The sequence below is a fragment of the Ailuropoda melanoleuca genome, chromosome 18 (genome assembly GCF_002007445.2).
Source record: "Ailuropoda melanoleuca isolate Jingjing chromosome 18, ASM200744v2, whole genome shotgun sequence".
Classification (NCBI taxonomy): domain Eukaryota; kingdom Metazoa; phylum Chordata; class Mammalia; order Carnivora; family Ursidae; genus Ailuropoda; species Ailuropoda melanoleuca.
The window spans coordinates 34,357,820-34,385,173 of NC_048235.1; the positions used below are offsets into that span (position 1 = coordinate 34,357,820).

A 27,354-nucleotide genomic window follows, 5' to 3' on the forward strand; every position below is an offset into this window, starting at 1 on the left:
GCGAGTAAATCCTTATCGCATACCTCACAGTAGTGGGCAAGTCTAGAAGAAAGGGGACTTGGAATGCCAGTGCCCACCCAAAGCTGTTGTGCTGAAGCCCCCTTGTGGGGTGGGACTAGAGCGAGTAACTCAAAGGTAAGGGAATGGACTGTTGGGGATCACTGCGTCCCTTGGTTGGGGGGAGGGAGTGAATGCCCCAGCGTGATAAGTCCTGTGATAGTAGGTGGGACTTCCCTGAAAAGGAGAAGAGGTTCTATGCTCTGAGAAAGCAATCTCTTGGGGATGGGGTGGTGTGTTTAGGTTTGGATATCAAGGACAGAAACTGGAAAAGGGGCTGAAGGTATTTTGCTTTGGTTTGCTTGTTTTTTTAAATGCTTTCCTCTTAAACTGTGAGGAGAGTCTTATGAAATTTCCCATTTTACAAATATATTTTCATTTCTATTACAATCACCTTAAGTTCCTCAACCCTTTGGCAAGGTGCATTGATGGTCTCGTGATGCTGGTGTGGAAAACGAGAAAATGGAAATCGGGCTGCTTTGTGTTCACAGGTCAACTAACAGCTGGTCAGTGGAACAGCATCCTGCCAGCCCACTGAGGTCCAAGGTGCAGGGAATTCTGTTGTGCAGTAGGAAAGCAAGGGAGGTTTCTGGAATAGCTGTGAGCAGAGGGGAGGAACTTGTGAGCCAGAGGGGCTTCTGCTGAATGGACAATTCTTGTAAGGCACAGCACCTCTTTTCCACTTTCTACTAGAGGTAAGTGACATCTGAAGCAGAGAGAGCTGATGCTTGGATTATAGACAAAATGCAATCTTTGTGTCAGAAATGCCCTGCTTCCCCACTGTGGTCCAGGGAACTCAGTCTCGTTAGGCATTCAGGGAATCCCGTGTACCTGACCACTGATTATAGCTGTTTCAAAAGCACGTACAGCCTTGTCGATCAGATCCCGTTCTTCTTGAGGCTCAAATCCTCTGAAGACTCTCTGGGTATGTGGTCATTGTGTCACCTGTCTCTTCAGACTAATAAGCTCCATTTTTTATTTTGAAAATGCTCTAGAATGCATAATTTATTAGTCTTCTAAGGAAGGCAGCTGTAAACTGTATCTTATTCCTCAAGGAAGTATCCTGATTTGTTAAGGTCTGACAAAACATCCTTATTCCTCAATTCATTCTGCATAGAGCTGTCCAATCATTTTCTATTCTCAGTGGAACCTTACCTTTCCAACCTCAACCCCCCAGTGTAAGGTTGAAATTGAGCCCACAACAGTTCCTAAAATCTGCTAATGCCAAGAGCCTACCTGAAATTCTTCACTTTCAGCCTGGGAAACAAATTCTCCACACACGCTTCAGGCACTTGCTGACTCCCATCTGCTTTCTTGGAGTCATAAGGGACAGACTTCTGGTGGTACTTGTCATTTAACTCAATGTTCTTGTTTTTCAGACATAGCTGATTCTAAAACTTTCAAGCATTAAAATCTTCATTCTTAATGAGTGCAGTTAGGATTTACTTAGAAAATACTCTCTTTTGGTGACTTTTAGTTTTTATTCAAACATAACATACAGAATTTAAATGTGTAAGCTTGGTTTCTGTGATAGCATCACTGGAGGCACAATTTTGCTCAAGATTCTTTGATCTATACTCTACCGAGTTAGGAACTTTGGAGCCAGAATCTTGGAGAATCTTAAAGCTCAGCTTTTAAAAACATCTAAATCTGCTTGAAGCCTCCAGTTTGCCCAAAGCCCCACCACCCCCATATTCCTTCACTCCCACCTCCCTTAGAGAATCCTTGCCTAGTCTCTGAAAGCATTTGTTTGCCACTCTGGATTTTCATTCAACTCCCTCACTCTCTAGTTGAGAAAAATAGACTGCAAAGAGAGGAAACAACTTGCCCGGGAAAGCCGCTCTGGAAAGTGGAACACAATTTCCTGTTCTCTCACTACAATATTCTTCCTTTTAGGCAAACTCTGTACTATGGCCAAAATCAACGTTTGTTACCAAAGAGAAGTGGGGAATCTATGACTCCCCTAGCATTTCAGAAAGGAGTTGCGGGAACGGCAACAATCTCTTGTGTGTTAAGTGTGTCCACGTAGGTAGAAATCTCACCCAAATTCAACCCCGTCAAACTGACCTTAGATACCCGGGAATGCGAAGAGGGGGTCCACACCCGGAACCTCCTTTCCTAGCTCACGTTTCTACCCGAGCCCAAAGAGAAACGGACCGGAAGTGACGCGCAGCAGGCCCACAGAACTACCTACGTATACCGCGGTTGCTCTGGCCGGAAGAGAAGGGTGCAGCGCTTAGAAGGCTCCCCTCCTAGTGCCTGCTTCTCCACTGTTGTTGTTGCCGACGTAGGAGTAGATACCTGAGAGCTTCCGCGGCTCTGGGTTGTGAGATGCCGGGCGGAGGCCACTGCCCCGATTGCGGGTCCACTGAGCTCGTGGAAGACTCGCACTATTCGCAGAGCCAGCTGGTGTGCTCAGACTGTGGCTGCGTGGTCACCGAGGGGGTCCTTACTACCACCTTCAGCGATGAAGGCAACCTCCGAGGTAACTGTGCCGGCCTTTCCGGGGCCGTGGGTATAGCCTGGGGTGGTGAGGGATTGACGCCAGAGCCCTCGGATGCCTTTCGCACCCTCTTGGCACGTATGCGGAAACTACGGGAGAAAGTGACCGAGTGAGCTGCGGGAGGTCAGGGACTGCCATTCATTTGTGTTTTTCTAGCACTTAGTACGGTATCTGGCATCCATATGTATATTTATATGGAGAGAGAGAGAGAGAAGGTATAATAAACGTTGACCAAGTGAAACAAAGAGAAAGTTCCACTCAGTTTACTTAGTCTGGATGTGTTGTGGGTCAGTTCTTTACAAATACGGCCAGATTATTAACCCCGAAGTAGTCTTTAGCACTAATTGGCAAAAACATCTTTTTCTTTGCTTTCCGAGTCCCTGGCCAGCGCAGCCCTCTAAGTCAGCAGTTAGGAGAATTGCCTGGATTGGATATACAGGGGGGAGGGCTGAAAATTTGGAACACTCAAAGTCACTTTAATGCATTCCTGACCTTCCTCAATCTTTGTATTTGATAATGGTTGTGGACACAGAAAACGGGATAGACTTTTAATGTGCAAAAATGGGTACGTACTGTGAGACAGGGAGCAGAGCCTAATGAGATGAATTCTCCCCAGTTTTGTGTGGGTGAATGAAGGCTAAATAAGCTGTTTGTTGTCCATTATCTTACAGAAGTAACCTATTCCCGAAGCACCGGGGAAAACGAGCAAGTTAGCCGCAGCCAGCAACGAGGTGAGAATCAACCTTTTGTGATACGGTGACCTGAGAGAAAATTCTCTCCATGGTCCAGCCCATCTCTTGCTTTTCCTCTTTTCAGCATTACTGTGTAAGGTAGAGGAGAAGAGAATGGTAATTAGAAGTAAGGAATGGAGGTGGTTCTAATTCAGTATACAGTTTGGGTTCGTCGGGGTTGTGTTAGACGTAGAACCACGCATCCCAGATCGTACTTTGGCTTGGCTCTGAGTCAAGCCAGCCGCCAAAGAATGGTGGGTTGAAATGTGACCGCTTTCCACAGATTTTTTTGTGCCTTTAGAATGACCTCACCAAATGCCACTCTTGTCATCGTAGAAAGGTGCATTATTTGTGCATCTGGTGTCGGTGGCAAGTTTAGCAGAAATTGCTAGGAGCTGCCCAGTAGCGCCTGCCACCCCTCTAACTCCTACTCTGGGCTTTCTCAGGTCTCCGCCGAGTGAGAGACCTCTGCCGAGTTCTGCAGCTGCCGGCGACGTTTGAGGACACGGCCGTTGCCTACTACCAGCAGGCACACCGGCACGCGGGCATCCGTGCTGCCAGGCTGCAGAAGAAGGAGGTGTTGGTTGGCTGCTGCGTCTTAGTCACGTGCCGGCAGCATAACTGGCCCCTCACCATGGGAACCGTCTGCACCCTGTTGTACGCGGATCTGGATGTGTTCGCCGGCACCTACATGCAGATAGTGAAGCTCCTGGGGCTGGACGTGCCGTCGCTGTGCTTGGCAGACCTGGTGAAGACGTACTGTAGCAGGTACCGCCCGCCGGGGACCCTGGGGTGGGGTGTGCCTTAGACCTGACTCCTTCGACCTTTGGCTGTCTCTTTTTCACCAAAGCCCCTCGAAAGGGATTGGGAGAGAAACGTATTCTCCCTCCCTTGTGCCTAGTAATCATAAGGTTAAATCCACTTCACAGTTCTAAACTGCTGGCATTTCCAAATCCCTTTGCCCTTACTGCAGCCTAATGCCGTAGCAAAGCAGGTGTCAGCCTTGGCTCAGGGCTGCTGAGTTGCGGCCCTTGCGTTGTGCGTGGCCCGCTTGGCTGTGTGCCACGGCCCCGCCTCAGCAGGGTCATCTGTGAATGCGGGTGAAAGGATGTTAGCGATGGGGCTGGAGGCAGAAGCTAAAGCTTTTTCTTTTTCTAAGTAGCTGTGTTCTTTTCTTTTTTTTCTGAAAAATAAGGTCGAAAGCAAAGGCTGTCAGTGTCCAGTGGCACTGGGTTTGCTCAGTTACTTCCTAGCTGGATGACTCTGGGCTGTTTTGTTTTTTTTTTTAACTATAAGCGCATATAATGGGGTGTAGAGGACACGAAAGAACATTTGGGAAGCGCTCAGAATATGGCTGACAAACGTGAGCTTCCTCGCGCGTTCCCCTGCCCTTCACCGCACAGGTAGACGACTCCACCTGTCTTCTCTCAGCACCTGTAGGAACGCGCTGCCCGGCGCACTTGAGTTTTCCGAGAGGAGGGAATAGCTCTCCTGGTGCGAGGGGACTGCTTTTCCTCACTTTGCCAGGGCAGCCCCCTCCCCCATAGGCATAGAGACCAGACCCTCATTTTGGTTCTTTCAGCTTCAAACTGTTCCAGGCCTCCCCGTCCGTGCCAGCCAAATACGTGGAAGACAAAGAGAAGTTGCTATCGCGAACATTGCAGTTGGTGGAGCTGGCAGACGAGACGTGGCTGGTGACCGGGCGGCACCCCTTGCCCGTCATCACGGCTGCCACCTTCCTGGCTTGGCAGTCGCTGCAGCCTTCCGCGCGTCTGACATGCTCCCTTGCCCGGTTTTGTAAACTGGCGGATGTGGACCTGCCCTGCCCTGCTCCGTCCCGCCTGCAGGAGCTGCTGGCTGTGCTGCTGCAGATGGCGGAGCAGCTGGCGTGGCTGCAGGTGCTGGGGCTTGACAGACGCTCTGTGGTGAAGCACATCGGCGACCTTCTGCAGCACCGCCGCACATTGGTCCGCAAGGCCTTTCGAGACGGAACGGCAGAGCAGGAAGCTGGGGAGAAGGAACTGCAGGGACGGGGCCAGGGGCCAGGGCAGGGAAACGAGGAGGTGGCGGCGAGTAGTTCCTTGAGGTTGCCTGAGGGCAAGCGGCCAGCCAGTCCTGCCCTTCTCCTCCCACCTTGCATGTTGAAGCCCCCAAAGCGAATCTGTCCCCCACCCCCTATCTCCACGGTCACCGGAGATGAGGACATTTCTGACAGCGAAATAGAGCAGTATTTGCGTACCCCTCAGGAAGTCCGGGACTTTCAGAAAGCTCAGGCTGCCAGACAGGCTGCCACGGGGCTCTCTCACCCTCCCTGACGTGCCTCCAGGGAGCACTCCCCCCGTTCTGACAGCAGCTTGATCACAGGCCTGTCATATCCAGAGAAATAAGCGTGAGCCCTGAGGTGTTTTGTTCTGTTTTTCCTTCTTACTTAAAGGAACCAAGGGCTCTGCAGTTCATTGGACCCTGGGTCCTGGAGCAGAAGTCGGGAGCGATGCAGGGACAATGGGGTTGGAGAGAATCCCGTCCCTGAGAGGGACGGTCCCAGAGAGCAAGGTGCACACAGTCGTATTATGAGGGATGGCTTTCTTCCTAGACTGGTTGGGGCATGTCGGGCTTGCTCCTGGTTTGGACTGGACACACTGCTGCTGTGGGCCTCATGGGCTCTCCCTGCTGGTGTGGAGAGGTTGGGTTGCCATTTCAAGTGGTATCAGCCCTCAGAGGACGGGAACCGGGCAGCTCTTGGCCCTGTGTGCATCCACAGGCGTCGGCCGGCTCTCGTGCACAAGCTCATAACCCTCTACCTCTTAAGAAAAGGACCGTGGGTGGACTGAAGTTACATGGCTCAAAGGGCTTTGCACAATTTTAATATATTAAAACAAGAGGCATCTGCTAGAAAACATTCTATTGTATAAAACCCAAGCTTTTAAAAACATGTTTTCTTTGGCACTTTCATCCCCTCCCTCCCTTTTCCCCAGCGTATTGCAGAAAGCTCTCCAGTGCTAAGGCATTGGCAGGGTACGTAAACAGCAGCCAGCATTGTGGAAGAATAATACGAATGGGGGGGGGTCTAATATTGTCTGTGCAGCAAGCATAAATAACAGGATTCATCCCAAGGTGTGTGGCTTTTCTCCCCTCCCTTTTGTCTTTTGCCTTGGTGATCGACTATGGGGACAGGGACACTGAGAGGGGACCTGGACCAGGTCTGGTTTTCCTGTTCCTCTTCACCAGGCTCAGCTTTCCCTCCGCTTTTCATTGGGTCCTGTAATAAAAGGCTGGTGGTTGCTTTTTAGGTTGGGGGAAATCTGGGTGCTGGTGGTTAAAAGTAGGGAAGGCACAGGCCCCACGTGAGCTGCAGGGACCCTACCTGTTGCCCTGGGGGATTCAGCTTGGCTTCTGTGAGGCAGGAAGCCGGTTCGATGTTTAGGACGTTTCTCCCTAACATGGAGCTAGAGATCAGATTCTTGTAATGGTTCTTACATATGGCCTCATGGAGGCAGGGAAGCGCTCTTGCTCAGTCCCCTCGTGTTGGTAGGTGGAGACTGGGGACATGGGTCTTGTAACTGAACAGTAAGTGCTTCTCCAGCACCATCTGTGGCCTTGTGGTGGAGCCTCTCTTCAGAGCACTGTTTACAGGGCCCGGTTTAGGGCATGATTGCTTCAGCTCCAAATCTAAGCAGTCCTCGCTGCTTGCCTCAGATCTCCCCTGGGTATCTGGCAGTGTCCGCTGCTTAGGTGCCGGGCCCCGGCTTCGTCTCGAGCCACCACCTCGAAAGGCCTGCTGTACAGTTTGTGTACCACTCCTGTGGGACGTGTCCGTCCCTGATCGTGCACCTTTTCCCTAGAACGCCATCTCCAGGGCTGCCTTTCACACTGTTCACCTTCTCTTGCATAGTTTATCTTAAAAGCAGCACCTGTGGGTCCCGGTCCCTTGGCTCATCTGCTAGACTGGCCCTTAGTTGGCTGAAAGCTGGGTGGGGGAGAGGCCCTGGGATCTAGGCACAGACGGCCGACTTCAGAGGGCAGTGAGGAGAGAACACGGTTCTCAAGCTCCCATCTGTGTTTTCCTGATAAGGCGGAGGGCCGCCAGTGAGGCAGGGCGCAGAAGAGCTGGGGAGTACCTAAGGGGGAGCCCACTTCCCACAGGCCGACAGGAACTCCCCCGCTACCCTGGACGGCACCGAGTCGACTGCCAAAACTAGGGTGGGCTGGGACGGAAACGCGTCCTGCTCGCGGTCCTGGGATCGTCGCTACCCCAGAGAGACGGCCCTCTTGGCAGCGGCAGGCCTCCCGCCTGTCCTTTTCCCCAGCCTCCGGGCCTAAAGCGGTGTACCCAGCGGCAGCCCCTGGCACCTCTCCCTCAAACCTGCTGACGTACCGCTGGACGTCTTTGAGGGCCCGGAGAAGCCGGCGTGTCCCACAGCGTCGCCCGCCCGCGCCCTAGACGGTGGTCTCGCTCTTCCAGAGCCCCGTCTTCATGCAGGCGCCTCCGGCCGCGTCGGCGCCCGGCCCGCCGAGGTCGTCGTACTTGGCCCCCTTGGGCGCGCCGTTGAGACTGGCGGCGTTGAGCGGGTACGAGCGCCGCTTGCTGTCCCGCTCGGGCGCGCCGGCCCCGCCGCCCTTGAGGTTGTCGCGACTGGCGCTACGGCGCTGGCCCCCGGCCGGCCTCGGGGGGCGGCGCAGCGCTCGTGTCGCTGCCCTCCGACGGCGTGAGCATGGGCTCGCCCTCGAGCTGCAGGCCCGGGCTGTTGCGGCTGCTGCCCGGGTAGCTGTCGGACGGGCTGTTGTGCAGGCTGCCGCTCTCGCTGGACAGCAGCTCGGGCGCCCCGGCCGCCGCGCCCGCGCGCAGTGCCCTGAGCCGGTTCTTGGCGCCGGCCTCCCCCGCGCGGTGTCCCTTGGCCCGACTCTTGTGCGCTCGGCGCCCGTGGTGCAAGTTGTTGGGGTGGCGGGGAGCCAGGCTGCCCCGGGAGCCTGTGGGCTCCGGCTCCCCTTCCCCGCGGGCCACCACCCCAGCCTCGCACACCTGACTCTGGGCCAGTTGCAGGTTGGTGAGCTTGCAGGGGCCCAGGGACGGCGCGTGGCCGCTGCTTCCGCTTGGGGAGGACTTGAGGGAGGGCGGGCCCTCTCCGAATACGGGGGAAGCGTCCTCTGGGGCGGTGGGCACGGCCCGGGGTGAGGCGCGGGAGGCCGAGGCCTGGGGGCAGCAAGCACGCCAGGAGGCCCTGACGTCCCGGCGCCGGGCACAGTGGTGGGTGAAGACGAAGAGCCCCAGGGCGGAGGCCGCCGCCCCGTACAGGCAGCTGCACACCACCCGGGGCAGCCAGCGCTGGGACACGGCCAGAGCCCCGCAGGCCCACATGGCCAGGTACAGGAAATGGGTGGTCACCAGCGCCCCCAGCTGGACTCCCGGAGAATAGAGGCCGTCACCATCCTCAGGGGGCCCTGGTGTCCCCACCCCAGCGCTCCCAGTAGCCAGAAGGGAACCTGAGTCATTGAGGAGGGGGCCGCTGCTTCTGAGCCTGGTGGAACCCCTCAGCTCCTCCGCTGTCTCCAGGGAGACCCTGCTGGTCCCCCCCTTTGGACTGTGTGCCAGAGGACCCTGCAAGCGCAGCGCTGCGCACAGGAAATAGATCCAGGTGATCAGCAGGATCAAAGCCACCGGGATGTAGAAGGCTCCCAGGCTTGGACGCCACACCAGCCAGCAGCTGAGGGGAGACGCAGGCAGTGGGTGAGGAGGGAGAGCGCGTCAGGCGGCTGGGGGGCTGGGGAGATAGGACATGGTGCGTGGCAAGGCAGAGACTGGTTAAGGCAACATGCATGGGTTCGGGTTGGGTCACGGGCGGGGTGGGCCTGCAGGTGCCCCTGCCAGAGAAGCAGCAGGCCCCCCGTGTCGGGGCGGGTAGGTCTGGGGCGGGCAGGCAGCGGCGCTTACTAGGGGCTGTGGTCCCGGTAGTTGTGGATGTTGACCGCTGCTGTGACGCCACAGATAATGAGTGGGATCCCTCCCGCGATCAGATAGAACCTGGAGATGAATGGGGTTTGGGGGTCAGAAAGATGGAGAACCAAGGGGGTTGGAGCCAGATGCTCAGAAACCTTGACTCGGGGTCTCTGTCCCAACCTCTTCCTCTTAAAATTCGGTCAGTTTTTTGCAGGCTCAGTAGGTTCCCAGGGAACTTGGCCATGACTGACTGTTCTAAGGGAAGGAGGCCAGAATTGCTCTCTCACCTGAAACAGTACAGAAGTCAGGGTGCCCCTCGGGTTCCCAGGATCTCTACCCAGTGCCCCTTGGAGTCCCTTCTTTCCCTGGCCTCGTCGTCCCTGAAAAGCCCTAAGGATGCACCCACGCCATGGCCTTGGGCAACCTGGTGCCACCTGGGGCCGCGCCTCTTCTGTCTGGGGAGAGTGCTCTCCCAGCACCTTGGACCCGCCCTGCCTCCACCCTGGGAGAACAGATGGTGGGGGCCTCCACCCGCCTTGGGAGCCCTTCACCCTTGCAAAGCTGACAGCTGGAGGCAAGTACCGGAGCATGGGGCGGGGCGCGGGTGGGGCCGCGTCCCCTTCTGGTGGAGGCGGCGCTCTCCAGGTGAGCTCCTTGTGGAGGACGCGGGCCTTCACACCCATCCAGAGCAGTGTGGACAGCGAAGAGTAGTGCAGAGTGATGCCCACCTGCGGGGTCAAGCCACAGAGGCTGGGGGACCGGGTGGCTATTGCTGGAGCCACGCCAGAGCCCCAGTCCATAGCACTACTCTCCCACTGCTCCCACAGTCCCAGCCGCAGCTCTACCCTGGTCCTCCCGCTGTCACCCCCGCTCCTTCCACCCCATGCTTCTCTCCCACTCGGGAGACTTTTCGCAACCCTGCCGTTGCTGTCTGCCCCGGCCCTGACCTCTCCTCCATTGCAGATCCCCACTCTCCACTTTGAAGACCCATCTCCTAGTTTCTCTACTTCTTACCACCCGTACTTCCATGGCCCCCACCCCCAGCAGGGCTGGACTCAACAGTGGAGCTGGGGCATATTAACATGAGTCCCCCTTTCCCCCTGCACCTCCCAACTCTGTGCCTAGGCTGCCATCACTCATCTTGGAACGCCCCCCACCCCCACCCCAGCCCCTTCTCCAGCTTACTGCCTGGCAGACCATGTGGTAGTTGGTGAGTGTGATGCCTCCTGCAAAGACGGCGGAGGTCATGGCCATGTGGAAGCACAGGTTCAGCAGCATGTGCCAGCCCTTCCGGGACACGTGGATGGAGCTGCCCCAGAAACAGTCTTTAATTAATGGGCCACCCACCCAAGGTCAGGCCCATGGGGTCTCAAGGCCATTGGGACAGCAAAGCGGGGAGGCAGATATCCGTGTGCGTGCATGTGTGTGAATGTGATAGAGGCCCCAGGGCAGGAAGGGCTTAACCCCCAAAATGTGTTTTCTAGCCCTAGAACCTTCAAATAAAATGCTAGGCAAGAGCCCGGGAACGTCACGTGGACCCCCTTGGGAAAGAAGCACTTGGCCAGTACTCAGTGAGACCCACAGCCTTCTCTCCACATCCTCCCTTCCCACAGGAGCTCCCACCTGTGGCTGAGGATGTAGGTAATGATGGTGGAGAAGAGGCAGAGCAGCAGCACGGCCGTGCAGGGGTACACGACGGGGTGCAGCCCCGCCCCGGGGCCCCCCACCTCCCTGGGGAAGGCACTCAGCTCCTGGAAAGAGTAGGACAGGGGAAGTATTAGGAAGCCAGGGGTAGAGGCCGCCCCATGGAGTGTCCTGGCCAGTCCCTTCTTCCCAAGCCCGGTCAGCTTTGGTCCTTAGCTTTGGCCCCTGGTCCACCCAGGTGGGCGAAGACGTAAGTGCTGAGACAGCCGCTCTTAGAAAGTCAGCCCCAGGTAGTGTTAATAATCTACCGCTGGCCAGTTCCTCCCTCCTCGTCTCTTGCCCCTCTGGGGACTTTTCTCAGCCTAAAAATCGGAGATGACCAAAGAGGGGGAGGTTTTTGTCTATAATCCAGCTGCATGCCTGCTCAGGATCTGAGAAAGTGGGGTGCAAAATGTGGTGAGGGAGGGTGAACTGGGTGAGGAGGGTGACCGGAAAGGAGAAATGTTCCCAGATTTTTTTTTCCACTTTAACAATCTGGGTCTCAGAGAGTGCAGGATGTGAAGACCAGGCTGGGTAGTTCCAGATCCATCTCTCTCCATGAGTGGAGGCAGGACCTCCCTGTCTCCTGAAAGATGAAAAGGTGCGGGGAAGACCAGGGGGGCATTTCCCCACGAAACCTACAGTCACGAGGCCCGACGAGGCTGCTATCCTCTCTGTAGTTCTCTGTGGCCCCAGGTGGTCAGAATAGCCCCATCCTCACCCCCACCTCACCCCTGTTCCCAGCTCCCTGGTTCTCCCGAGTTCCCACCCCCCATTCCGCTCACCATGAGCACGGCCACATTGCCCAAGTGCTGGCAGTGCAGAGAGCTGACATTGGGCTGGCTGGAGCGGAGCTGGCAGCCCTCGGAGCTCCAACCCCCGGGGCCCCCCGGCGCATCCTGGCTCCACCAAGCTGCCACAGGTTCAGCCCCCTCAGCCCAATGCCGAAGCGAAATGGCCACTGGCTCGGTCAGGTTGCCCACACCACAGCCACCTGCAGGGGAGAGGGAAGTCCACACAGGTAGGACGAGGCCATGGGGAGGCTCACCCTACAGAATTAAGCAGCAGCAAGACCACAGCAGCCGAGGTCCCATTAAACCCCTGGGGGGCAGGGCATGTGCTGGGCTTCTGGAAGTAGTTAGATTCCAGTTCGGGCCCTGCCTTCCGGGTTGTCAGCCTCACCGGGGTGACCCAAGGATGAATCAAAATAAAGCACTGGGAGGTGGCCCATTCTAAATGCCAAATGAGTGGTGGCTGGGGTCGGGGAAAGGAAGGCAGAAGGTACTGCTGAGGGAGAGGAAGGTGAAGAGAGGACTGGGATGGTGGGGGTGATGTTTGTAACCCTTCTGAAATTCGACAAATCTGGGGTATAAATTCCAATGTCTTCCAGAGTCTTTTCTCCAGCAGTCCCTTCCTTGGGAGGATGTCTCTGTCCCTTATCCTCCTGGGAAATGGGGAGGGGCCACTGTGCTCAGCCACCTCCCCCAGGGTTAGGGGGCACTGTGGGTGAGGGAAGGGCAGGTGGAAGGGGCACCAGGCAGACATTTGGGAGTGCTCCGTGCAGTGTGGGGAGTTCAGTCCCTTACTGGTTCCTGCAAAGATGACGGGGGTGGCCACACCGCGCCTCTTGCCAGGCCCAGCGGCTCCAGGGCGGGAAGTGTTGCCTTGGCTGCGGAAGAGGCGGCCATTTCGGAAGACCAGCAGTTGCAGGGTGCAGTCTGGGGGGACAGGGGGAGCCAGGGCAGCCGGAAGGGACGAGAACAGACTGGGCGGCAGCTGGATGGAGGCCAGGGCCACGCTGTTCTGGGGGGACATCGGAGTTCCTCAGAGACATCTGGGAACCCCTAGGACTCTGAGGCCTTCCGGTCCCCTCCTCCCACCTCCCCTGAGCCCCTTTTCTGGATCTGCTTCCCAGCCCCACCAGCCACCTGAGTTGAGGCGCGTCCGCCCCCACGTCCCTCCCCCGGTGCCCACCTTGATGTGGAAAGATGACAGAGAAATGCTGGGTCTCCCTGTGGTACAGCGGAAGCGGAGCTGCTGATCAGCCAGGGGCTCGGGCTCTGGAGAGGGGTTCTGGCCAGGGCCCCCGGGCCGTACGCCTGCCGCTCCTGCCTCCCTTCTCTGGAAGGCTGTGCAGGTCAGCCCCACGTAGCTGTGTGGCTTGATGAGGTAGGCCTCCAGTGCCACGTTCCTCGAGTTCTAGGGACAGGGAACTTGTCACCCCCCACCTGAGTCCAGCGGCTCTCTCTTGGCCTCTCGCCTGCCACTGCCCAGTCCCTCTGCAGACTGGCTCAGGCTGTGCCCCCTACACGTTAGTCCTGTCTTTTCAAGGCCTGGCAGCATATGTCTGCTGTGGAGTCTCTCCAGCCCCTGGCCACCTTCTCCTGAGACCCTTCCTCCCACTCACCTCATAGCAGATACTAGTTCTGCCCCAACCAAGCCACAGAGCAGGGTCCTCGTCCAACCTCCTTACACTGCTCAAAGTGCCTGCAGTGGTGGTTAAATGGTTCACAACCCACCATTGGCAATGTCACCCTCTTCTTAGGGAGGGTTCCCCATGAGTCCTCATTCCATCCCAGTGCTGTCGCCCTGCTTCCAAGCTTCCTCTTATTCATTCCTTCGACTCCTTTTGCCCTTCCTCCCTTTTATTTCTATTCGGCTAGCATTACAACTTGGTTCCCCACCATGAAGTCTTGCAGAACTTCTCCCTATCACTGGCCCCCTCCCTCTCCTTTGCACTGCCCCTGATGACTCGGAATCGGATCCCACACAACTGAGTCATGCTCAGGGTTCTCGCAAGCTGGGTGCATAGCAGGTGCATACTTGGAGGACTTGGTGGCTGAAGACAGGAGTATTTCCCTCCTGGCAGGCGAGGGCCAGCCCCAGTTGACCCTAAGGTCCCTCCCAGGGCTAGGCTCCCCAAGGAGCTCCCTCCCAGCTGATCCATATTACCACAGAGATGTGCTGGGCATGGGGGCTGAGGGCAGCCCCCCCAATGCGCTCCAGGGCACCCACAATGCCACTGCAGGCCTTGTCCTCGCGCTGGGCCAACCACAGCAGGTGCTCATCCACCAGCATCAGGTTGCTGGCCATGTCCACCATCACCTCCACCAGCTGGGGGGGGGGAGGCAGGGAGTCACTGAGAGCAGGAGTGGGGTTTGGGGCCAAGCTGCTGGGGCACGAGAAGCTTGAGCAAATGGGGGGTGGTTTCCAGGAGTCCCAGAGGGTTGAATCTCACCTCTTTGATCTGGTCGACATAACCCAGAAATTTCTGGATCATCTGAGCCACATAGACAACGTCCATCATGTCCGAGAAGCTGGCTGCCTCCGCCGTGTACACACGCAGCTGGTGAGCCAGGGTCAGCGCGTTGGAGGCGTTGATGGGCATCTGGGAGAATTGAAGGAAGAAAGATCATCGTCCAGTCTGCGCCTTCTCCCCTGGGCTGCCCCTAGGGGGCCCGCTCGTCTGTGCTGATGCTCAGGGCCACAGTGCCTGGGGAGAGGGGTCTAGCCCACCAGCTGGGTCTCATCAAGACAGAAGGCACATGTAAGGAATGAACTCATCAGGACTCAAGGCCGCCCACTTCTAACACCACTGGCCTAAGGATAACGGGACGACCTCACGTTGTCCTTGTTTTCCCCCTTCAGGCTGCCCTTGCTGTGTGTGGGAATAAAGATGCTTGGGGTGGCCCTGGAAGGGGAGGGATCTGAATGCCCTAGAAGGAGAAAAGCTAGATGAAAGGAGCAAGAGCCCCTCACTGCTCTCGCCCACAGAGTGGGGGAGCAGCAGAGCCCACAGCCACGAGGGGGCTCCCCTTCCCATTCCCTGTCGCCAGAGCTGATGGGACGACCCCTGCCCCTCTCCTCTCCTGGCCTCACCAGCACGAAGGTGTAGAGCACCCGGGTGATGTCGTTGGTGTACAGACAGTGGGAGTAGTCCCCTGGCTCCCAGCGGCCAGCTCGGTCACACCGGCGGGAGGCTCGGGCGCCTGGGGCACCCCCGCTGAGGGGCACCGAGGTGAAGGGGTACTGTAGGCAGGACTGGTAGGCTGTGATGCCAGCCAGAGTTCGAGGCCACCTGGGGGCAGAGGCAGGAGGCTGCTGATACCCCAGGCTCCTCAGAGCAAGGGTCCCTCCTCTGCCCTGAGAACTGTGATGCTGAACCCCTTGGGACTGGGGGAGGGATTCAGAGAGAGGCTTCGGACTGGCCTTCTAGGGGCTCCTGAGCTCCACCTCTGAGTCCGTGTTTGTTCAGAGTTGGAGCCCTGACTTCAAGCCCCTTACCCTTTCTGGGCCTGAGTGTTCTCAGCTGTCTCTGGGGAGGATAGTACCCGCCCTTCCTCACCGAGACGCCCATGGGGATAGTAAAATCTGATGCTCCTTGTGGGAGAGTTTCGTAAGCTATCAATGCAAGGAAACAAGACAAAGAAACAAAAACCACCCAAGGGACAGTGGGGCTTGGGGCTGGAACCTACAGCAGATGGGGAGCTCCGCCCCCCCAAACCCCTGTTCGACGACAACGAGGACGCAGGAGCGAGGGTGGGGACGTGGGGGCGGGGCCAGGTGGTGGTTGGGCCCCGGGGCGGCCGAGCGCACCGCACCTGAAGTCCCCGCGGTTGTTGGCGACTCGCTCAGCGGGGCAGTAGGAGGCGGAGGTCTCCAGCACCACAATCTCCACCTTCTTGCTGGCGTTGCCCTGGGCCGTGGACACGGAGCACTCCCACTCCCCCGACGCCCACACGCCGATGTGAGACAGGGTCAGCTCGCTGCGGGCGGGCGGAGGGAGGGCTGGCTGGGCGAGGCGCTCTCGGCGGCCGCGCCACCCGCGCTAAGCGCCCTGGCCCCGTCCACCCGCCGCGCCCTGACTTAGACCGCGTAGGGCAGGGGCTTCGGGGTTCCGTTCTCTTTAACGGAGCGAGAGATACAAGTACATACTCCTTTAATTCCGATTGGCCTTACGGTATTGTTTTCCTGAGCTTCCATTTCCCCACCTTTATCATGGAGCTAGTAATACCTCCCCTTGCAAGTCTATTGGAGAGAGTCAGTGGCATAACGTAGGTGAGAGTCACTATAGACATTGTTAAAGCCCTGAAGAAACGTCAGATAAAATCATTTTTCTTCTACCAGGCGTCGACTTTCCTTTCCCTAGCCAGACCATCTATGACTCAGTCCTGGATTTCCATAAACATACACGTGCACTCTCACGCACAGGAACACACTCTCCAGAACATGTCTGAGCAGGCTCCTTTGTGTGGGGGGGTGATGGGTACTGTGGCCTCCCCCACCCCATGCCTCGGGCTGGGAAGGGCAGCAGGGCCGTACCTGGTGATGAAGGTGCAGTCATGGATGAGGCTCTCGGCCAGAAGGATGCCCGCCTGCTCGTCACCTTCCAGGGGGGCCCGGTTGTGGTACCAGCGGATGTGGGTGTCATTGCCCAGGTAGCTGGCGGAGCACTGGAAGGGCAGTCGGTCACCCTGGAACACCACTTGGCGCAGGGACGGGATGAGGTGGTGCGTGTGCAGCTCCAGGGCCCCTTCTGTGGGAGGAGACAGGGGCGGGGAGGCGATCATGCACCGGGTTGGGAGATGCCAGCAGGGGTAGGGCCAGGCCCCCTCTGCCTGGGGGCCACTCGAGCTGGGGAGAGGGGGGGGCAGGAGAAAGCCTCTGGAGATGAGAGCACAGGCGGGCTTTGGACAGGCAGATACAAGTGCTCCTTTCCACAGCACACTTGTGACCCCAAGAAGGGGACCAGATGAAAACATAAAGCAGCGGGCCCAAAGAAAGTCTAGGAACGCTGATGGCTGCAGAAGGCCCCCCGTGGATCTGAGGGAGAGGACCCATGCCCTGGAGAACGCGCTCACCACCCGGTAACACTTCAGACGCAGGGAGCCCACAGCCAGCGCGGAGGCCCCTAGGGCCAGGTGTGCAGGGTGAGGATGTGCTCACCGCAGCGCAGCTGGGCCTCCTGGAGGCCCCCCAGGGCCTGGGCATGTAGGGCTCTGGGGTAGACACAGAGCGTGTGCTCGGACAGCTGCAGAGAGCGATTCCGGGCCCAGGACAGCAGCCAGCGCAGGCGGCAGTCACACGTCAGGTACTCGGTGCCGAGATCCCTGCAGAATGGGGAGAGGGGGGGCAGAGTAGAGCACAGGGAGTGTGGGCTCTGGGGTGGGGATGGAGCCCCGGGAGAGCCTGCGGCTGAAAGGGGCACACTTGGGGCACGCGCGCACCACCAGACTGGCGACAGTGGGAAGGCAAACACGGCGGTTTCAGCCATTGTCCTGTCCTGCCTACTCGTAAGGCCGGCCACCGTGGTCATGATAACACCGTGTGTCCTTCCCGGGCAGAGAAAGGAAGCAGGGCTCTNCAAACACGGCGGTTTCAGCCATTGTCCTGTCCTGCCTACTCGTAAGGCCGGCCACCGTGGTCATGATAACACGGTGTGTCCTTCCGGGGCAGAGAAAGGAAGCAGGGCTCTGAGTCCTTGGGCTGGGAACAGATACTCACAGAACCTTAAGGGCTGGCAGCTCATCAAAGACCCCAGGTTGCAGACTGGAGAAGATGTTTCCAGATATGTTTCTGCAGGGGGCAGGGAACAGTGAGCCGGGATCTTAGGGTCTCCCTGGGCCAGAGGAGGGAGGAGTGAGTGAAGGGAACGGAGGGGCCAGGAACGGAGGGGCCTAGGAGGGTCTCGTGCTGTGTCTTTCCTCCCGACCCCTCCTTCCCCTCCTTCAAGGTGAGCCTTCCTCCTCCCACCTCCCCACTAACTGCCCCTCACTCACAGTCGGAGAAGCCTGGGGCTCTTGAGTCCTTGGGCTGGGAACAGATACTCACAGAACCTTAAGGGCTGGCAGCTCATCAAAGACCCCAGGTTGCAGACTGGAGAAGATGTTTCCAGATATGTTTCTGCAGGGGGCAGGGAACAGTGAGCCGGGATCTTAGGGTCTCCCTGGGCCAGAGGAGGGAGGAGTGAGTGAAGGGAACGGAGGGGCCAGGAACGGAGGGGCCTAGGAGGGTCTCGTGCTGTGTCTTTCCTCCCGACCCCTCCTTCCCCTCCTTCAAGGTGAGCCTTCCTCCTCCCACCTCCCCACTAACTGCCCCTCACTCACAGTCGGAGAAGCCTGGGCAGGCCCTGGAAGGTCTCAGACGTGAGACAGCCAATCCGGTTGTTGGAGAGATCTCTAGGGGGACACACAACCTCAGCAAGCTGGCCACACGGTAGCACACGGATCCGCTTGTGCGGGACACACCTGTGTGGCTGGGGCTTGTGTGGGGGCAGGATGAACAAGGAGATGGGCTTGAAGTGTCTCCCCCATCTGCCCCCCCATATGCTGTGTGGGGACAGGGGTGCTGTGAGTGGGGAGACAAGAAGGGATAGTTGGTCGTGGGATCCAGGGGACCATCTCCAGGGACGGGGGAGGGCTGGGAGGGCTTGGGGAGCAGGACAGGCCACTCACAAGCGCTTCAGCTCCCCCAGGCCCAGGAAGGCACCAGGCTGCACCGTGCTGATGACATTGTTCCTTAGGTCCCTGTGGGAGGCAAGTGGGAGCCCTCACACCTCTCCCACTCTGGGGGCCACGTGCTCCCCTGGGGTGGGGAAGCTGCTTTTTACCAGCAGTGCTGGGAACTGGATTTTCTTCTAAATCCCCTCAGCCTTGGTGGGGAGGTTGGATGAAGGACCCCACCTCTCAGGTCCACTTGCCGCCCCCATCCCCCGCCCTGGCTGCCAGCAAGGGTGCTGGTCAGAAAGATGTCAGGAAGAATACGGAAGACAAGAGATGGGATGGGGGCCCCTTGGGTGAGGAAGCAGAACCCAGTGGAAACAAGGAGTGGAGCCAGCACCGAACTAGGAGCCGGGAAGCCTCGCGCATGTTGCCCCCAATCCCAGCTGCCAAGGATCTCACAGGGGCTGCTGTGAGAACCTTCTGAAAATGGGCGTTTAAGTCTTTCTGTTAAGTCTTTTGTAGATGGCTATACAAAGGTAAGATCTTCTGGGGCCCAGCCCTGGGGGAGGTATTGCCATAACTGTCTGTCCCTGCTGCTCGCCAGCTGACAGCTGAGGAAACAGGTCCCACGGCTAATGACTGCCTGGAGGCTGACCTGGGTCTCTGGCCCCAGGGCTGAAGCGCAAAGCCTGTGGAGGCCCCTCATTCTTCAGATGAGGAGGGCAAGGCTGAGGGGGTAAAGGCTTGCTCACCTGCCTTCCCCCCCAGGGTCTCCTAGGAGCCCCCAGTGCTGAGGGGAGGTGGCAAGGGAAATGCCATGTCTGGGCGGAGCTCCGGCAGGTCCGATAGAAGGAGGTGGGGTCCCCCCAGGGCTCCAGGGGGCCCAGGGCCTCCCACCCGGAGGCGTGAGGTGCACCTGAGTCACCAGAGCAGCATCTGTCCCAGGATCTGGTCGCTCAAATGCAACCACATGACCAGACGGCAACCCTCCTTCCTTTCATCCCCCACCACCCCAGTGGTGGCGGGGGCAGAGCTGAAGGGACAGTTCCTGCCCATTGGGGACCCACTGGTGCCCACCGGGCCCCAGCTCAAGGCCAGACTGGCAGCCTTCTGGGACCATGAAGGACCAAGATGAGTGCTGGCCCACTGGCTACCCTCCCATCCTCTGCTTCCTGAGCACAGCCACTGGAAGAGGGGCTTAGGCCACCAACTGGCCACTCACCCAACTACTCAAGGACCACCTGAGTCTTTCCTGAGCCCAAGCAGCACGCTTGCAGCCCTACACAGCACGTACCAGAAAGCCCCCCTGCTCGGCCCGCCTGCCTCCCCTCCTGGCCCCCGGGCCGGTGGGTGCAGCCTCCTTGCTCGCTCTCTGCTCTCCACCCAGGGGCTCAGGGGGTAGGGGGCTGGGGTGGGGGGCTCTTGGAACAACCAACCTGTTGGAAAGAGCCTGTACAGGGAGGAGACTACAGAGATATCTGGGGTCAAACTGGTTTCCAAGGCCCTGCGACCCTCCAGCCCAGGCCGACACGCGGGGCACTTGACCCTGCCTGCCAAAGTCTCAGGGACCTGTCTGGAAAATGGACAGGAGGGGGTTAACTAGTCACTCCCAGCTCTGGGAGAGGAAATGGGTGTCCGGGATGGGGAGGTGCCATCCCACCAGGGGGCCTGTTTTTGCACAGCCAGTCCCAGCTGGGGACAAAAACACCCAGAGAGAGAGAGAGAAATGAAACACCCTCATACCAAGGACTTGGCCTCCATAACCCTGAGTCCCTTGAGAGAGAAGAGAAGGCCACCAGAAGGGGCCAGCTTCCTAGAGAAGGGATGGCGTCCATACCCAGGCGTGCTGGTGGTGACCCAGCAGGGAACGTGCAAGAACGCAGACACTAGATACTTATGCAGCACGGAGACTGGAGATGGACAGGAAGGTGGGGAGCGCCCCGCTGCCCTGGGGTGCCCCTCCTGCCAGCACCCCTGTTTTGGTTCCCCGCTCTCCCAGCACCCCCTCTGGTGCTGTTCCAGCATGTGCCCCCTGGCCCCGGTTGGGGTCTGGCCATTCTCAGGGCTCTGCCTCCCACCCCCACGCGGGGAACGGGCAGAGGGAAACACATTCCTCATTGTGTCACTTCCCTTCATGGGCTGCCAAGGGGCTGAGGCCGCAGCCCCCCGCCCCTTCCCTCTCCGCTCGATGTGTTTATTCTCATTTCCTCCCCGGCCCCCCTTGAGAACCCCCACCCCGCCTGCCCCACTGATGCTCTGCAGATGGGAGCAAGGCGGCCACTTGGGCCCCAGCCCCTTCCTGCCCTGGATTTCCTGCAGCCCAGAGGCCCTCAGAGAGGGGAGCTCCCACCAAGCGCTGGCATTCCTGCCCCCTTGCCTCACGCCCACAGAGTGGCTGCAGGGGTGACCCAGGCAGCCCCTCGAGTGCCCAGACGGGCCAGTCCTGGGTCTTCTCCGGAGGGGCTTGGGCCAGGGGCTGCTCACCGGGCTGAGCTCTGACAGCCCCGTAGGGTCCTGGTCCCTAAGGGAGGGGAAGCAGGTCTGGGGCTCTACCCTCCCTAGCAGCAGGAGGAAATGCCATCATAGAACTTGGACTTTCCTTTTTTTTTGGACCAGTGAGGTCCCCATAGGTCGGTGCTTCTTGCTTTGCACAACCTTTGAAAATCTGATGACGGCTATGGACTCCTGCCTCAGAAAAATGCACCCTACCCAACACTGTGTCCATGATTTCAGGGGGCTTGTGGAACCCAGGTGATGAACCCCTGCCCTGGATTGTCTAATCTGATCCCTTCTTTTCTTATTCTTATTCTTTTTTTTTTTAAGATTTTTAAATTTTTAAAAGGAACTTCCAACCCAGTGTGGGGCACGAACTTAAAACCCCAAGATCAAGAGATGCACACTCCACCGACTGAGCCAGCCAGGCACCCCAAGATCCCTTCATTTCTTAGGGGAGGTCATGAGGGCGAACAGATGTTTCTATGGTGTGGAATCTCTCGTCTTCTTCCTGCTTCCATAGAGCCCAGGTCTTGGAAGCCGGGAAAGGTGTGGTGTGTGAATGGAGCCTCCCCTCCCCACCAGCCCTGGCCCAGCGCAGAGCAGACTTCCCCGCCTGAAGGCATACCCCCTCCCTGTATCTACGCCAGCATGGAGGAGAAGGACTCTATGGCAGAAGTCGGGGAGGGGGGTGTTCCTGAGGGCAAATCATACCCTATACCCTTCTTGGGAAAGCTGGAGCTCAGGAAGCTGAGTGTAAGAGTGAGTGTGTGAGCATAAGCAGAAAAGAGCGGATTAGTAAAGTGGACTTAATAAAAACTTAAAACTTCTGCTCTCTGAAGGACACCATCAAGAAAGTGAAAGGCAACCCAGGGAATGAGAGAAAATGTTTGCGAATCATGTATCTGATAAGGGACTCCTATCTAGAATATACAAAGAACTTGTTCAACTTAATAATAAAAAGACAAACCAGCTGGAAAAAAAATGGGTGAACGATTTGCACAGACATTTCTTCAAAGAGCAGATACAAATGACCAAATGATGCACGAAAAGATGGTCGACACCATCAGTCATTAGGGAAATGCAAGCGAAACCACCGTGAGCCATCACCCCATAGGCGCCAAGACGGTGATGACAGAAGAATGGGCCGCAGCGAGAGTGGATGAGGGTGTGGAAAGACTGGACCCCTTATACATGACTGGTGTGAAGTGGGCAGCCGCTGTGAAAACCAGTGCGGCAGAGTTAACCAAGGGAGCCGGCAACGGCACTCGCAGGTACACATCCAGGAGAAGCGGGGGTACGTGTGCACGAAAACCTGGGCTGGAACGGTCACAGCCGCAAAGTGGAAACACCCCAAGTGCCCGTCACCCGCTAACGCATCTGTGCTGTAGTCACACAACAGAATGTCATTCGGCCGTATTTTATGGCATGAACTGCTGATCTATGCTATCATCTGGATGAAGCTTGAAACCATTAAGCTAAGTGAAGGAAGCCCAGTTATAAAAGATTACATACGATATGATTCCATTTGGAGGAAATGTCCAGAATCGGCAAATCTAGAGAGGCAGCGAGATTAGTGGTTGCCTAGCGCTGGGAGCGGGAGGGGGAGTGGGGAGCGGCTAATGATTCAGGGTTGCTTTTGGAGATGATGAAAATGTTCTAAAATTAGACGGTGATGGCTGCACAACTGTGTAAATAGACTCCGAGCCATCGGGTGGCACACTTGAAGTGGGTGAGCGTTCCGGGGTGTTCCTTCTGTCTCAAGAAAGCTGTTAAGGCGTGAGCCTGCGCGCCTGAGCGGGCGGCGTGAGGGCGAGCTGTGCACCGCGTTGGGACAGGGTGGGGTGGCCCCAAGTTGGCTCCCTCTGGCCCCCACAGACCTCCCTGCTTGTGGGTTTAGAAACCAAATTATAGGTTCGGAGGCCGCAGAGCCGCTTTCCCTGGGCCCTCCAGGACTTCCAAGGTTCTTTCGAGAAAGCGGGGCTGGCGGAGAAGCCCGCCAGACCCCCGCGCAGGTATGGAGGGTGTGGGGGGGAGGGCAGGGAGAGGATCTGGTGGGAGAAAACCTGAGAGGGTCCCACCCCGGGCTGGGCCCCTCTTGTCTCTGATATCATCCAACAGGTATTTATCCAGCATGTGCACTACGCCGGGCACCGGGCTATGAGAGCAGGCACGAGGGCTGTCCCCAAGCCCACAAGCCTCCCTTCCCAGCCCTCGGCTGCCCTCAGCGTCAGCAGCCTCTCTTCTGCATTCCTCCCCAGTGCGAGTGGGGATGGGAAGGGGAGGAGGACGGGGCCAGGCGGCCTTGCTCGTGGCCCTGCCCACAGATTAATGGAAACCACCTGGCGGGTGAGAAACACTCCACCCCCAGAACGCCCCTCCCCTTGCCATCATTCCCATGAGCATCTGCTTCTAATGAGTGCCCCAGCACCACTGCATACCAGCCCCCGGGGCTCATTAATCTCATTAGGCAATGACAAATCATCCTGGGGCTGACCAGGCTCCCCTCACCAGGCCCTCTCCTCCAGGCATGCACAGGCCTCTGGGGGCGTATGTCCACACAGAGCCACTGGCTCGCATGCATGACCAGTCTGTCTCCCTTGGCCTCTTCTGGGGGCTGTCTGCCCTGCGTCCCACTTGGTCCCCAGTCTTGGGGGTTTCTCACTGTGACCGGGGCACACTGGGAGCCTGGGAAGGTCTTCTGGTGGCCTGCTCCCTGTGGAACGCGTGGGGTCGGGGAAGTGGGTGGAGATGCCAGGGACCAGAGGAGTGGGCCATCCACGAGTACTTTCGGCAAGCACGCAGTTTCAGCTCCAGGACTGCCCGCCCAAGACTGGGGACCTCTGGGCAAATCCCATGCAATGAGGGGCTGCCCATATAACATCTTGCTGCAACTTCGAACTCTTCCAAGGAGAAGGGAATGGAACAGGCATTTCCTGAAAGCCCATGCTGTCCCCACGACAGCCTGTCCAGGAGTCCCGCACTGCCCCCCTTTCCAGGGGAGAAACCCCAGGCTTGGAGAGGTACCCCAAAAGTAAATGACAGAGGCAGGATTCAATCCCGGGCCTCTTTGACTCCGGAGTTCCGTGCCCTTCCTCGCCTGCCCTGTCTCCTCCACCCCAGAAGTCCTTCCTCTGGTTAACAGACAGGCTTGTCCATGCTGGTGGGATACAGAGGGAGCGCTCAGAGACAGGGCCTCCCGCACATCTGGATGATTCTGTACCCGCCACGGGCTGGTCGTGAACTGCTCTACCGGGCCCTGTTTCAGGTTTTCTTGTCCATCCTGCTTGGCTGACAGAGCCCCACAAGGTATGTCCCCCATTCCCACTCTCCCCCCAGCCTCCCTGGAGCACCTGTCCTACCCTGAGATCATCCAGGCACATTCCATGCGGCGCCCTCTCTGTATCCCCTCCCAGCCTCGAGGCCCTGCCACGCATCAGCAGGGACCAGGCAGCCCTTCTCCCCCCAGACGCTTATACTTGACCCATTTTCAAAGGCCAGAGGGTCACTCAGCACAAGGAGGCAATGCTGGCATTCTCCGCAGCCCAGACCTACCATTTCAGTTACTAGGCTAGGCCCCAAGCCTCCCACGGGACTTGTCGCTCACAGACTGTGGGATGTTAAGCTGCCATGGACTCATTGCCCAAGCCTGGATGTCGGAGCTTGACAGGACAGAGAGATCAGTGTTTCCTGGCACCAAGTGCACGCCAGGCCACAGCATCTCATTTGTGATGAATAGGCCCACAGTCTCGGGGTCATCTGGTCCACTGGTTCCCAACCCCGGATGGGCGTGAGATTGTCTGCATACCTTGCAAAAAATTCCCAGGCCCCTTCCGACCTGATGAATTAGTGTCTCTGGGAGTGGGGCACAGGGTCTCTCCCCATCCCCGGGATAGGGGGCCAGTGGTTTTGATGACTAGTTTTATGTGTCCACTTGGCCAGGCGATAGCACCTTGTAACTTAAACACTAGCGGAGGCGTTGCTGTGAAGGTAATTTGCAGGTGTGGTGGACATCTACAAGCAGTTGACTTTAAATAAAGATCATCTTGGATAATATGGGTGGGCCTCATCCAAGCAGGTGAAGGGCTTAAGAGCAAAAACAGGTTTCCTGAAGAAGAAATGCTGTCTGGAGACCAGACCATCAGCTTCTGCCTGCCTTCCCAGCCCGCTGGCCTGCCCTACAGAATGTGGGTTTGCCAGTCCCCACAATCACACGAACCATTTCCTTCAGATCAATTTCTTTATAAAGAACGAATATAAAATAATTTCTTTATATATTTATATAAAGACACATACACGCACATCTCCTATTGGTGGTCTTTCTCGGGAGAACCCGACTGATACAGTGGTGCTCAGCCAGGCTGGAGATCCCAGGCTTTTCCCGCCGCTGCCCTGCCTTTCTATCCCTGGGAAGCATCGGACCTGCTGAGCACGGCACACCCCTCTGCCCAGAGGCCTCCCCTCTTCTGGAAAGCCTGGCTGCATCCTTGGGTGCTCTGATCTTTTTCCTTCTCAAGCAGCACTGTGGCTATCACATGCGTACACAGCCAAGGATCATAGAATTTAAAATCCATAATGTGGCTTACAAATCACCCTGTATTCCCACCCCCCACCCCCGCTTTTTACAGATGAGGAAGCGGAGATCCCAGACCTGGCACCCACCCCAGCATCACTCTGATCTCATCTCCTACCACTTCCCATCAACAGGTCCTTCTTCTGTTCCTCAGACCCACCAGGCATATGGTGAACCCGACAGTCTTCCCCTCCAGAGTCCTCTCTCCCTTAAACCTCGGGCTCAGTCACCTTGTCGGCGAGGCCTTCCTTGACCTCGCTACATAAAACAGCAGCCTCCCCTACCGCCATTGCTTTCTCGCCCCTTTACCCTGCTGTTTTTCTTGGCAGATTTATCTCCTGAGACCTTATACATTTATTTGCTCTTTTCTGGGTCCCCTCGGTAGAGGGTGAGTTCCACGAGGTCAGGCACTGGTCTACCGTGTTCACCCCCAATGCCTAGAATGGAGCTCGGCACACAAAGCGGGCTCAGTAAGTATCTCCAGAATGAAGGCCTTGGATGATTCCGAACACAGCAGGCCTCACACTCCGGATTCTGAATGCTCATCTGTCTCCCGCCCCGCGCTCCTGCCACGCCACATGATTCAGCTTCTAGTCATTCTTCCTTGACCGCTCTCTCATTTTTCTCTGATCGCTTCCCATGCTTTGAAAGCACTTGCTGCGCGGCGACCCAGGTCCCCGGTGCTGGGGGGATTCAGGACGCGGGCATGTGTGGGAAGGAAAGGGCCATCTTTTCTTCATCAGGAAGCTGACCCTCGTGAGACTAGAGGAGGAGAAGCGGGGTGACCCAGTGGGTCTTTGGCTGATAAAGTGCGAGGCTAAAGATGGGAAGATGTCAGTGGGGCCACGAGAGGCTCAGAGCCGTGTCCCTCATAGTAAGGAGAAGGGACAGCGACTCCAGGAGGTGACGGGCTCTGGTGGGGCAGGGCACAGGGCTGGAGGCAGCTGCTGTCTTCTGCCGAAAGAACCCTGGAATGAGCCTGTGGTTCCTGCCACTCAGTCCTCGGAGCCCAAGCTTGCGCTGAGGGCAGGAACCAGAGCTCCCGCACGCTGAACTGCTCGCGGGAGAGAAAAACTCTCCCGATCTGTTGGGAACCAAGGAGACTTTAATAGCGCCGCGGTGGCAGCCCTTTCTCCTCGTCTGGGCCACCCGGTCCGTGAGCAGCAGAGCAGATGGTTCAGGGACCTGGTGGTGGAGCTGTGCACACTCACCACCGCCAACACCCGACACCCCCTCCCATCCCAACACACCCCGGATCACAGAGAACGCGCTCTGCCTTTCCACCCCAAACATGGCTTGGCCCCTTCCCAGCGCCACGAAGCCAGCCAGGCCACTGAGCTTCCCCTGTGAAGTGGGCTGTAATAGAGATGACCTCGTAAGACTGTTGTCATGGTTGGAGATCTACACTCCATGTCATGGAGAGATTGCATCCCAATTACCCTCGAATTTTCCAACTTTCACTGGTCAGTGACGTCCTGCCTTTGGGCTTTACGGAAACCCCGACCTACTGAATTCTAACACACACGGCACTGGCGGTCTCCACTAGACCACAATCGCGGGCTCTGGGAGGGCAGACTTCCACCTTATTTTTCTGTATCCTCCATCACACTGACCCACTCCTGTCAGGCAAAATGGTAGTCGAGGGGCAAGGGCCCTGTTGAAGGATTTGGGGATGGCCCGCAGGGTGGGAGCAGAGGTAGGAGAGAGGGTGCTGGAGGCAGGGGAGAAAGCAAGGATCAGGCTCCAGGAGGGACGGAGGCCCGGGTGTCCTGTGGAGGAGACAGGACCCAGAGCTGTTGTGGTCCCTGAAGCAGGCCAGATGAACAGGGAATTGAGAGAGGCTGGTTCAGTCCCCTCATTCGGCAGCTTAAGTGACTTGCCCTCGACTGAGTCAGGCCCCCAACTCTGTCCCTTCTGGCCAGCCAGGCCCTTGCAGT

The 27,354-nt window shown here is 57.6% G+C and overlaps 2 protein-coding genes across 2 annotated transcripts in view; one reads left to right on the forward strand and one right to left on the reverse strand.

The window, feature by feature from the left end:
* The first annotated feature begins 2,246 nt into the window (after nt 1-2,246).
* On the forward strand, nt 2,247-6,190 carry BRF2 (BRF2 RNA polymerase III transcription initiation factor subunit). The gene is made up of 4 exons (XM_002917225.4): nt 2,247-2,542; nt 3,232-3,291; nt 3,738-4,059; nt 4,874-6,190. Exons 1-4 carry the CDS (start codon nt 2,389-2,391, stop codon nt 5,604-5,606), a joined length of 1,269 nt encoding a protein of 422 aa, XP_002917271.1. The 5' UTR covers nt 2,247-2,388; the 3' UTR covers nt 5,607-6,190.
* ADGRA2 (adhesion G protein-coupled receptor A2) overlaps nt 6,134-27,354 on the reverse strand; it is a 34,895-nt gene continuing 13,674 nt past the window's right edge. The window contains 18 exon segments of the mRNA XM_034647682.1: nt 6,134-7,945; nt 7,947-8,993; nt 9,221-9,310; nt 9,809-9,954; nt 10,412-10,535; nt 10,850-10,977; nt 11,695-11,903; nt 12,496-12,712; nt 12,884-13,108; nt 13,862-14,023; nt 14,148-14,297; nt 14,789-14,987; nt 15,511-15,675; nt 16,232-16,445; nt 16,856-17,019; nt 17,741-17,812; nt 18,016-18,087; nt 18,364-18,435. Of these exon segments, the coding sequence (XP_034503573.1) occupies nt 7,729-7,945; nt 7,947-8,993; nt 9,221-9,310; nt 9,809-9,954; nt 10,412-10,535; nt 10,850-10,977; nt 11,695-11,903; nt 12,496-12,712; nt 12,884-13,108; nt 13,862-14,023; nt 14,148-14,297; nt 14,789-14,987; nt 15,511-15,675; nt 16,232-16,445; nt 16,856-17,019; nt 17,741-17,812; nt 18,016-18,087; nt 18,364-18,435 (3,673 nt within the window). The 3' untranslated portion in view covers nt 6,134-7,728.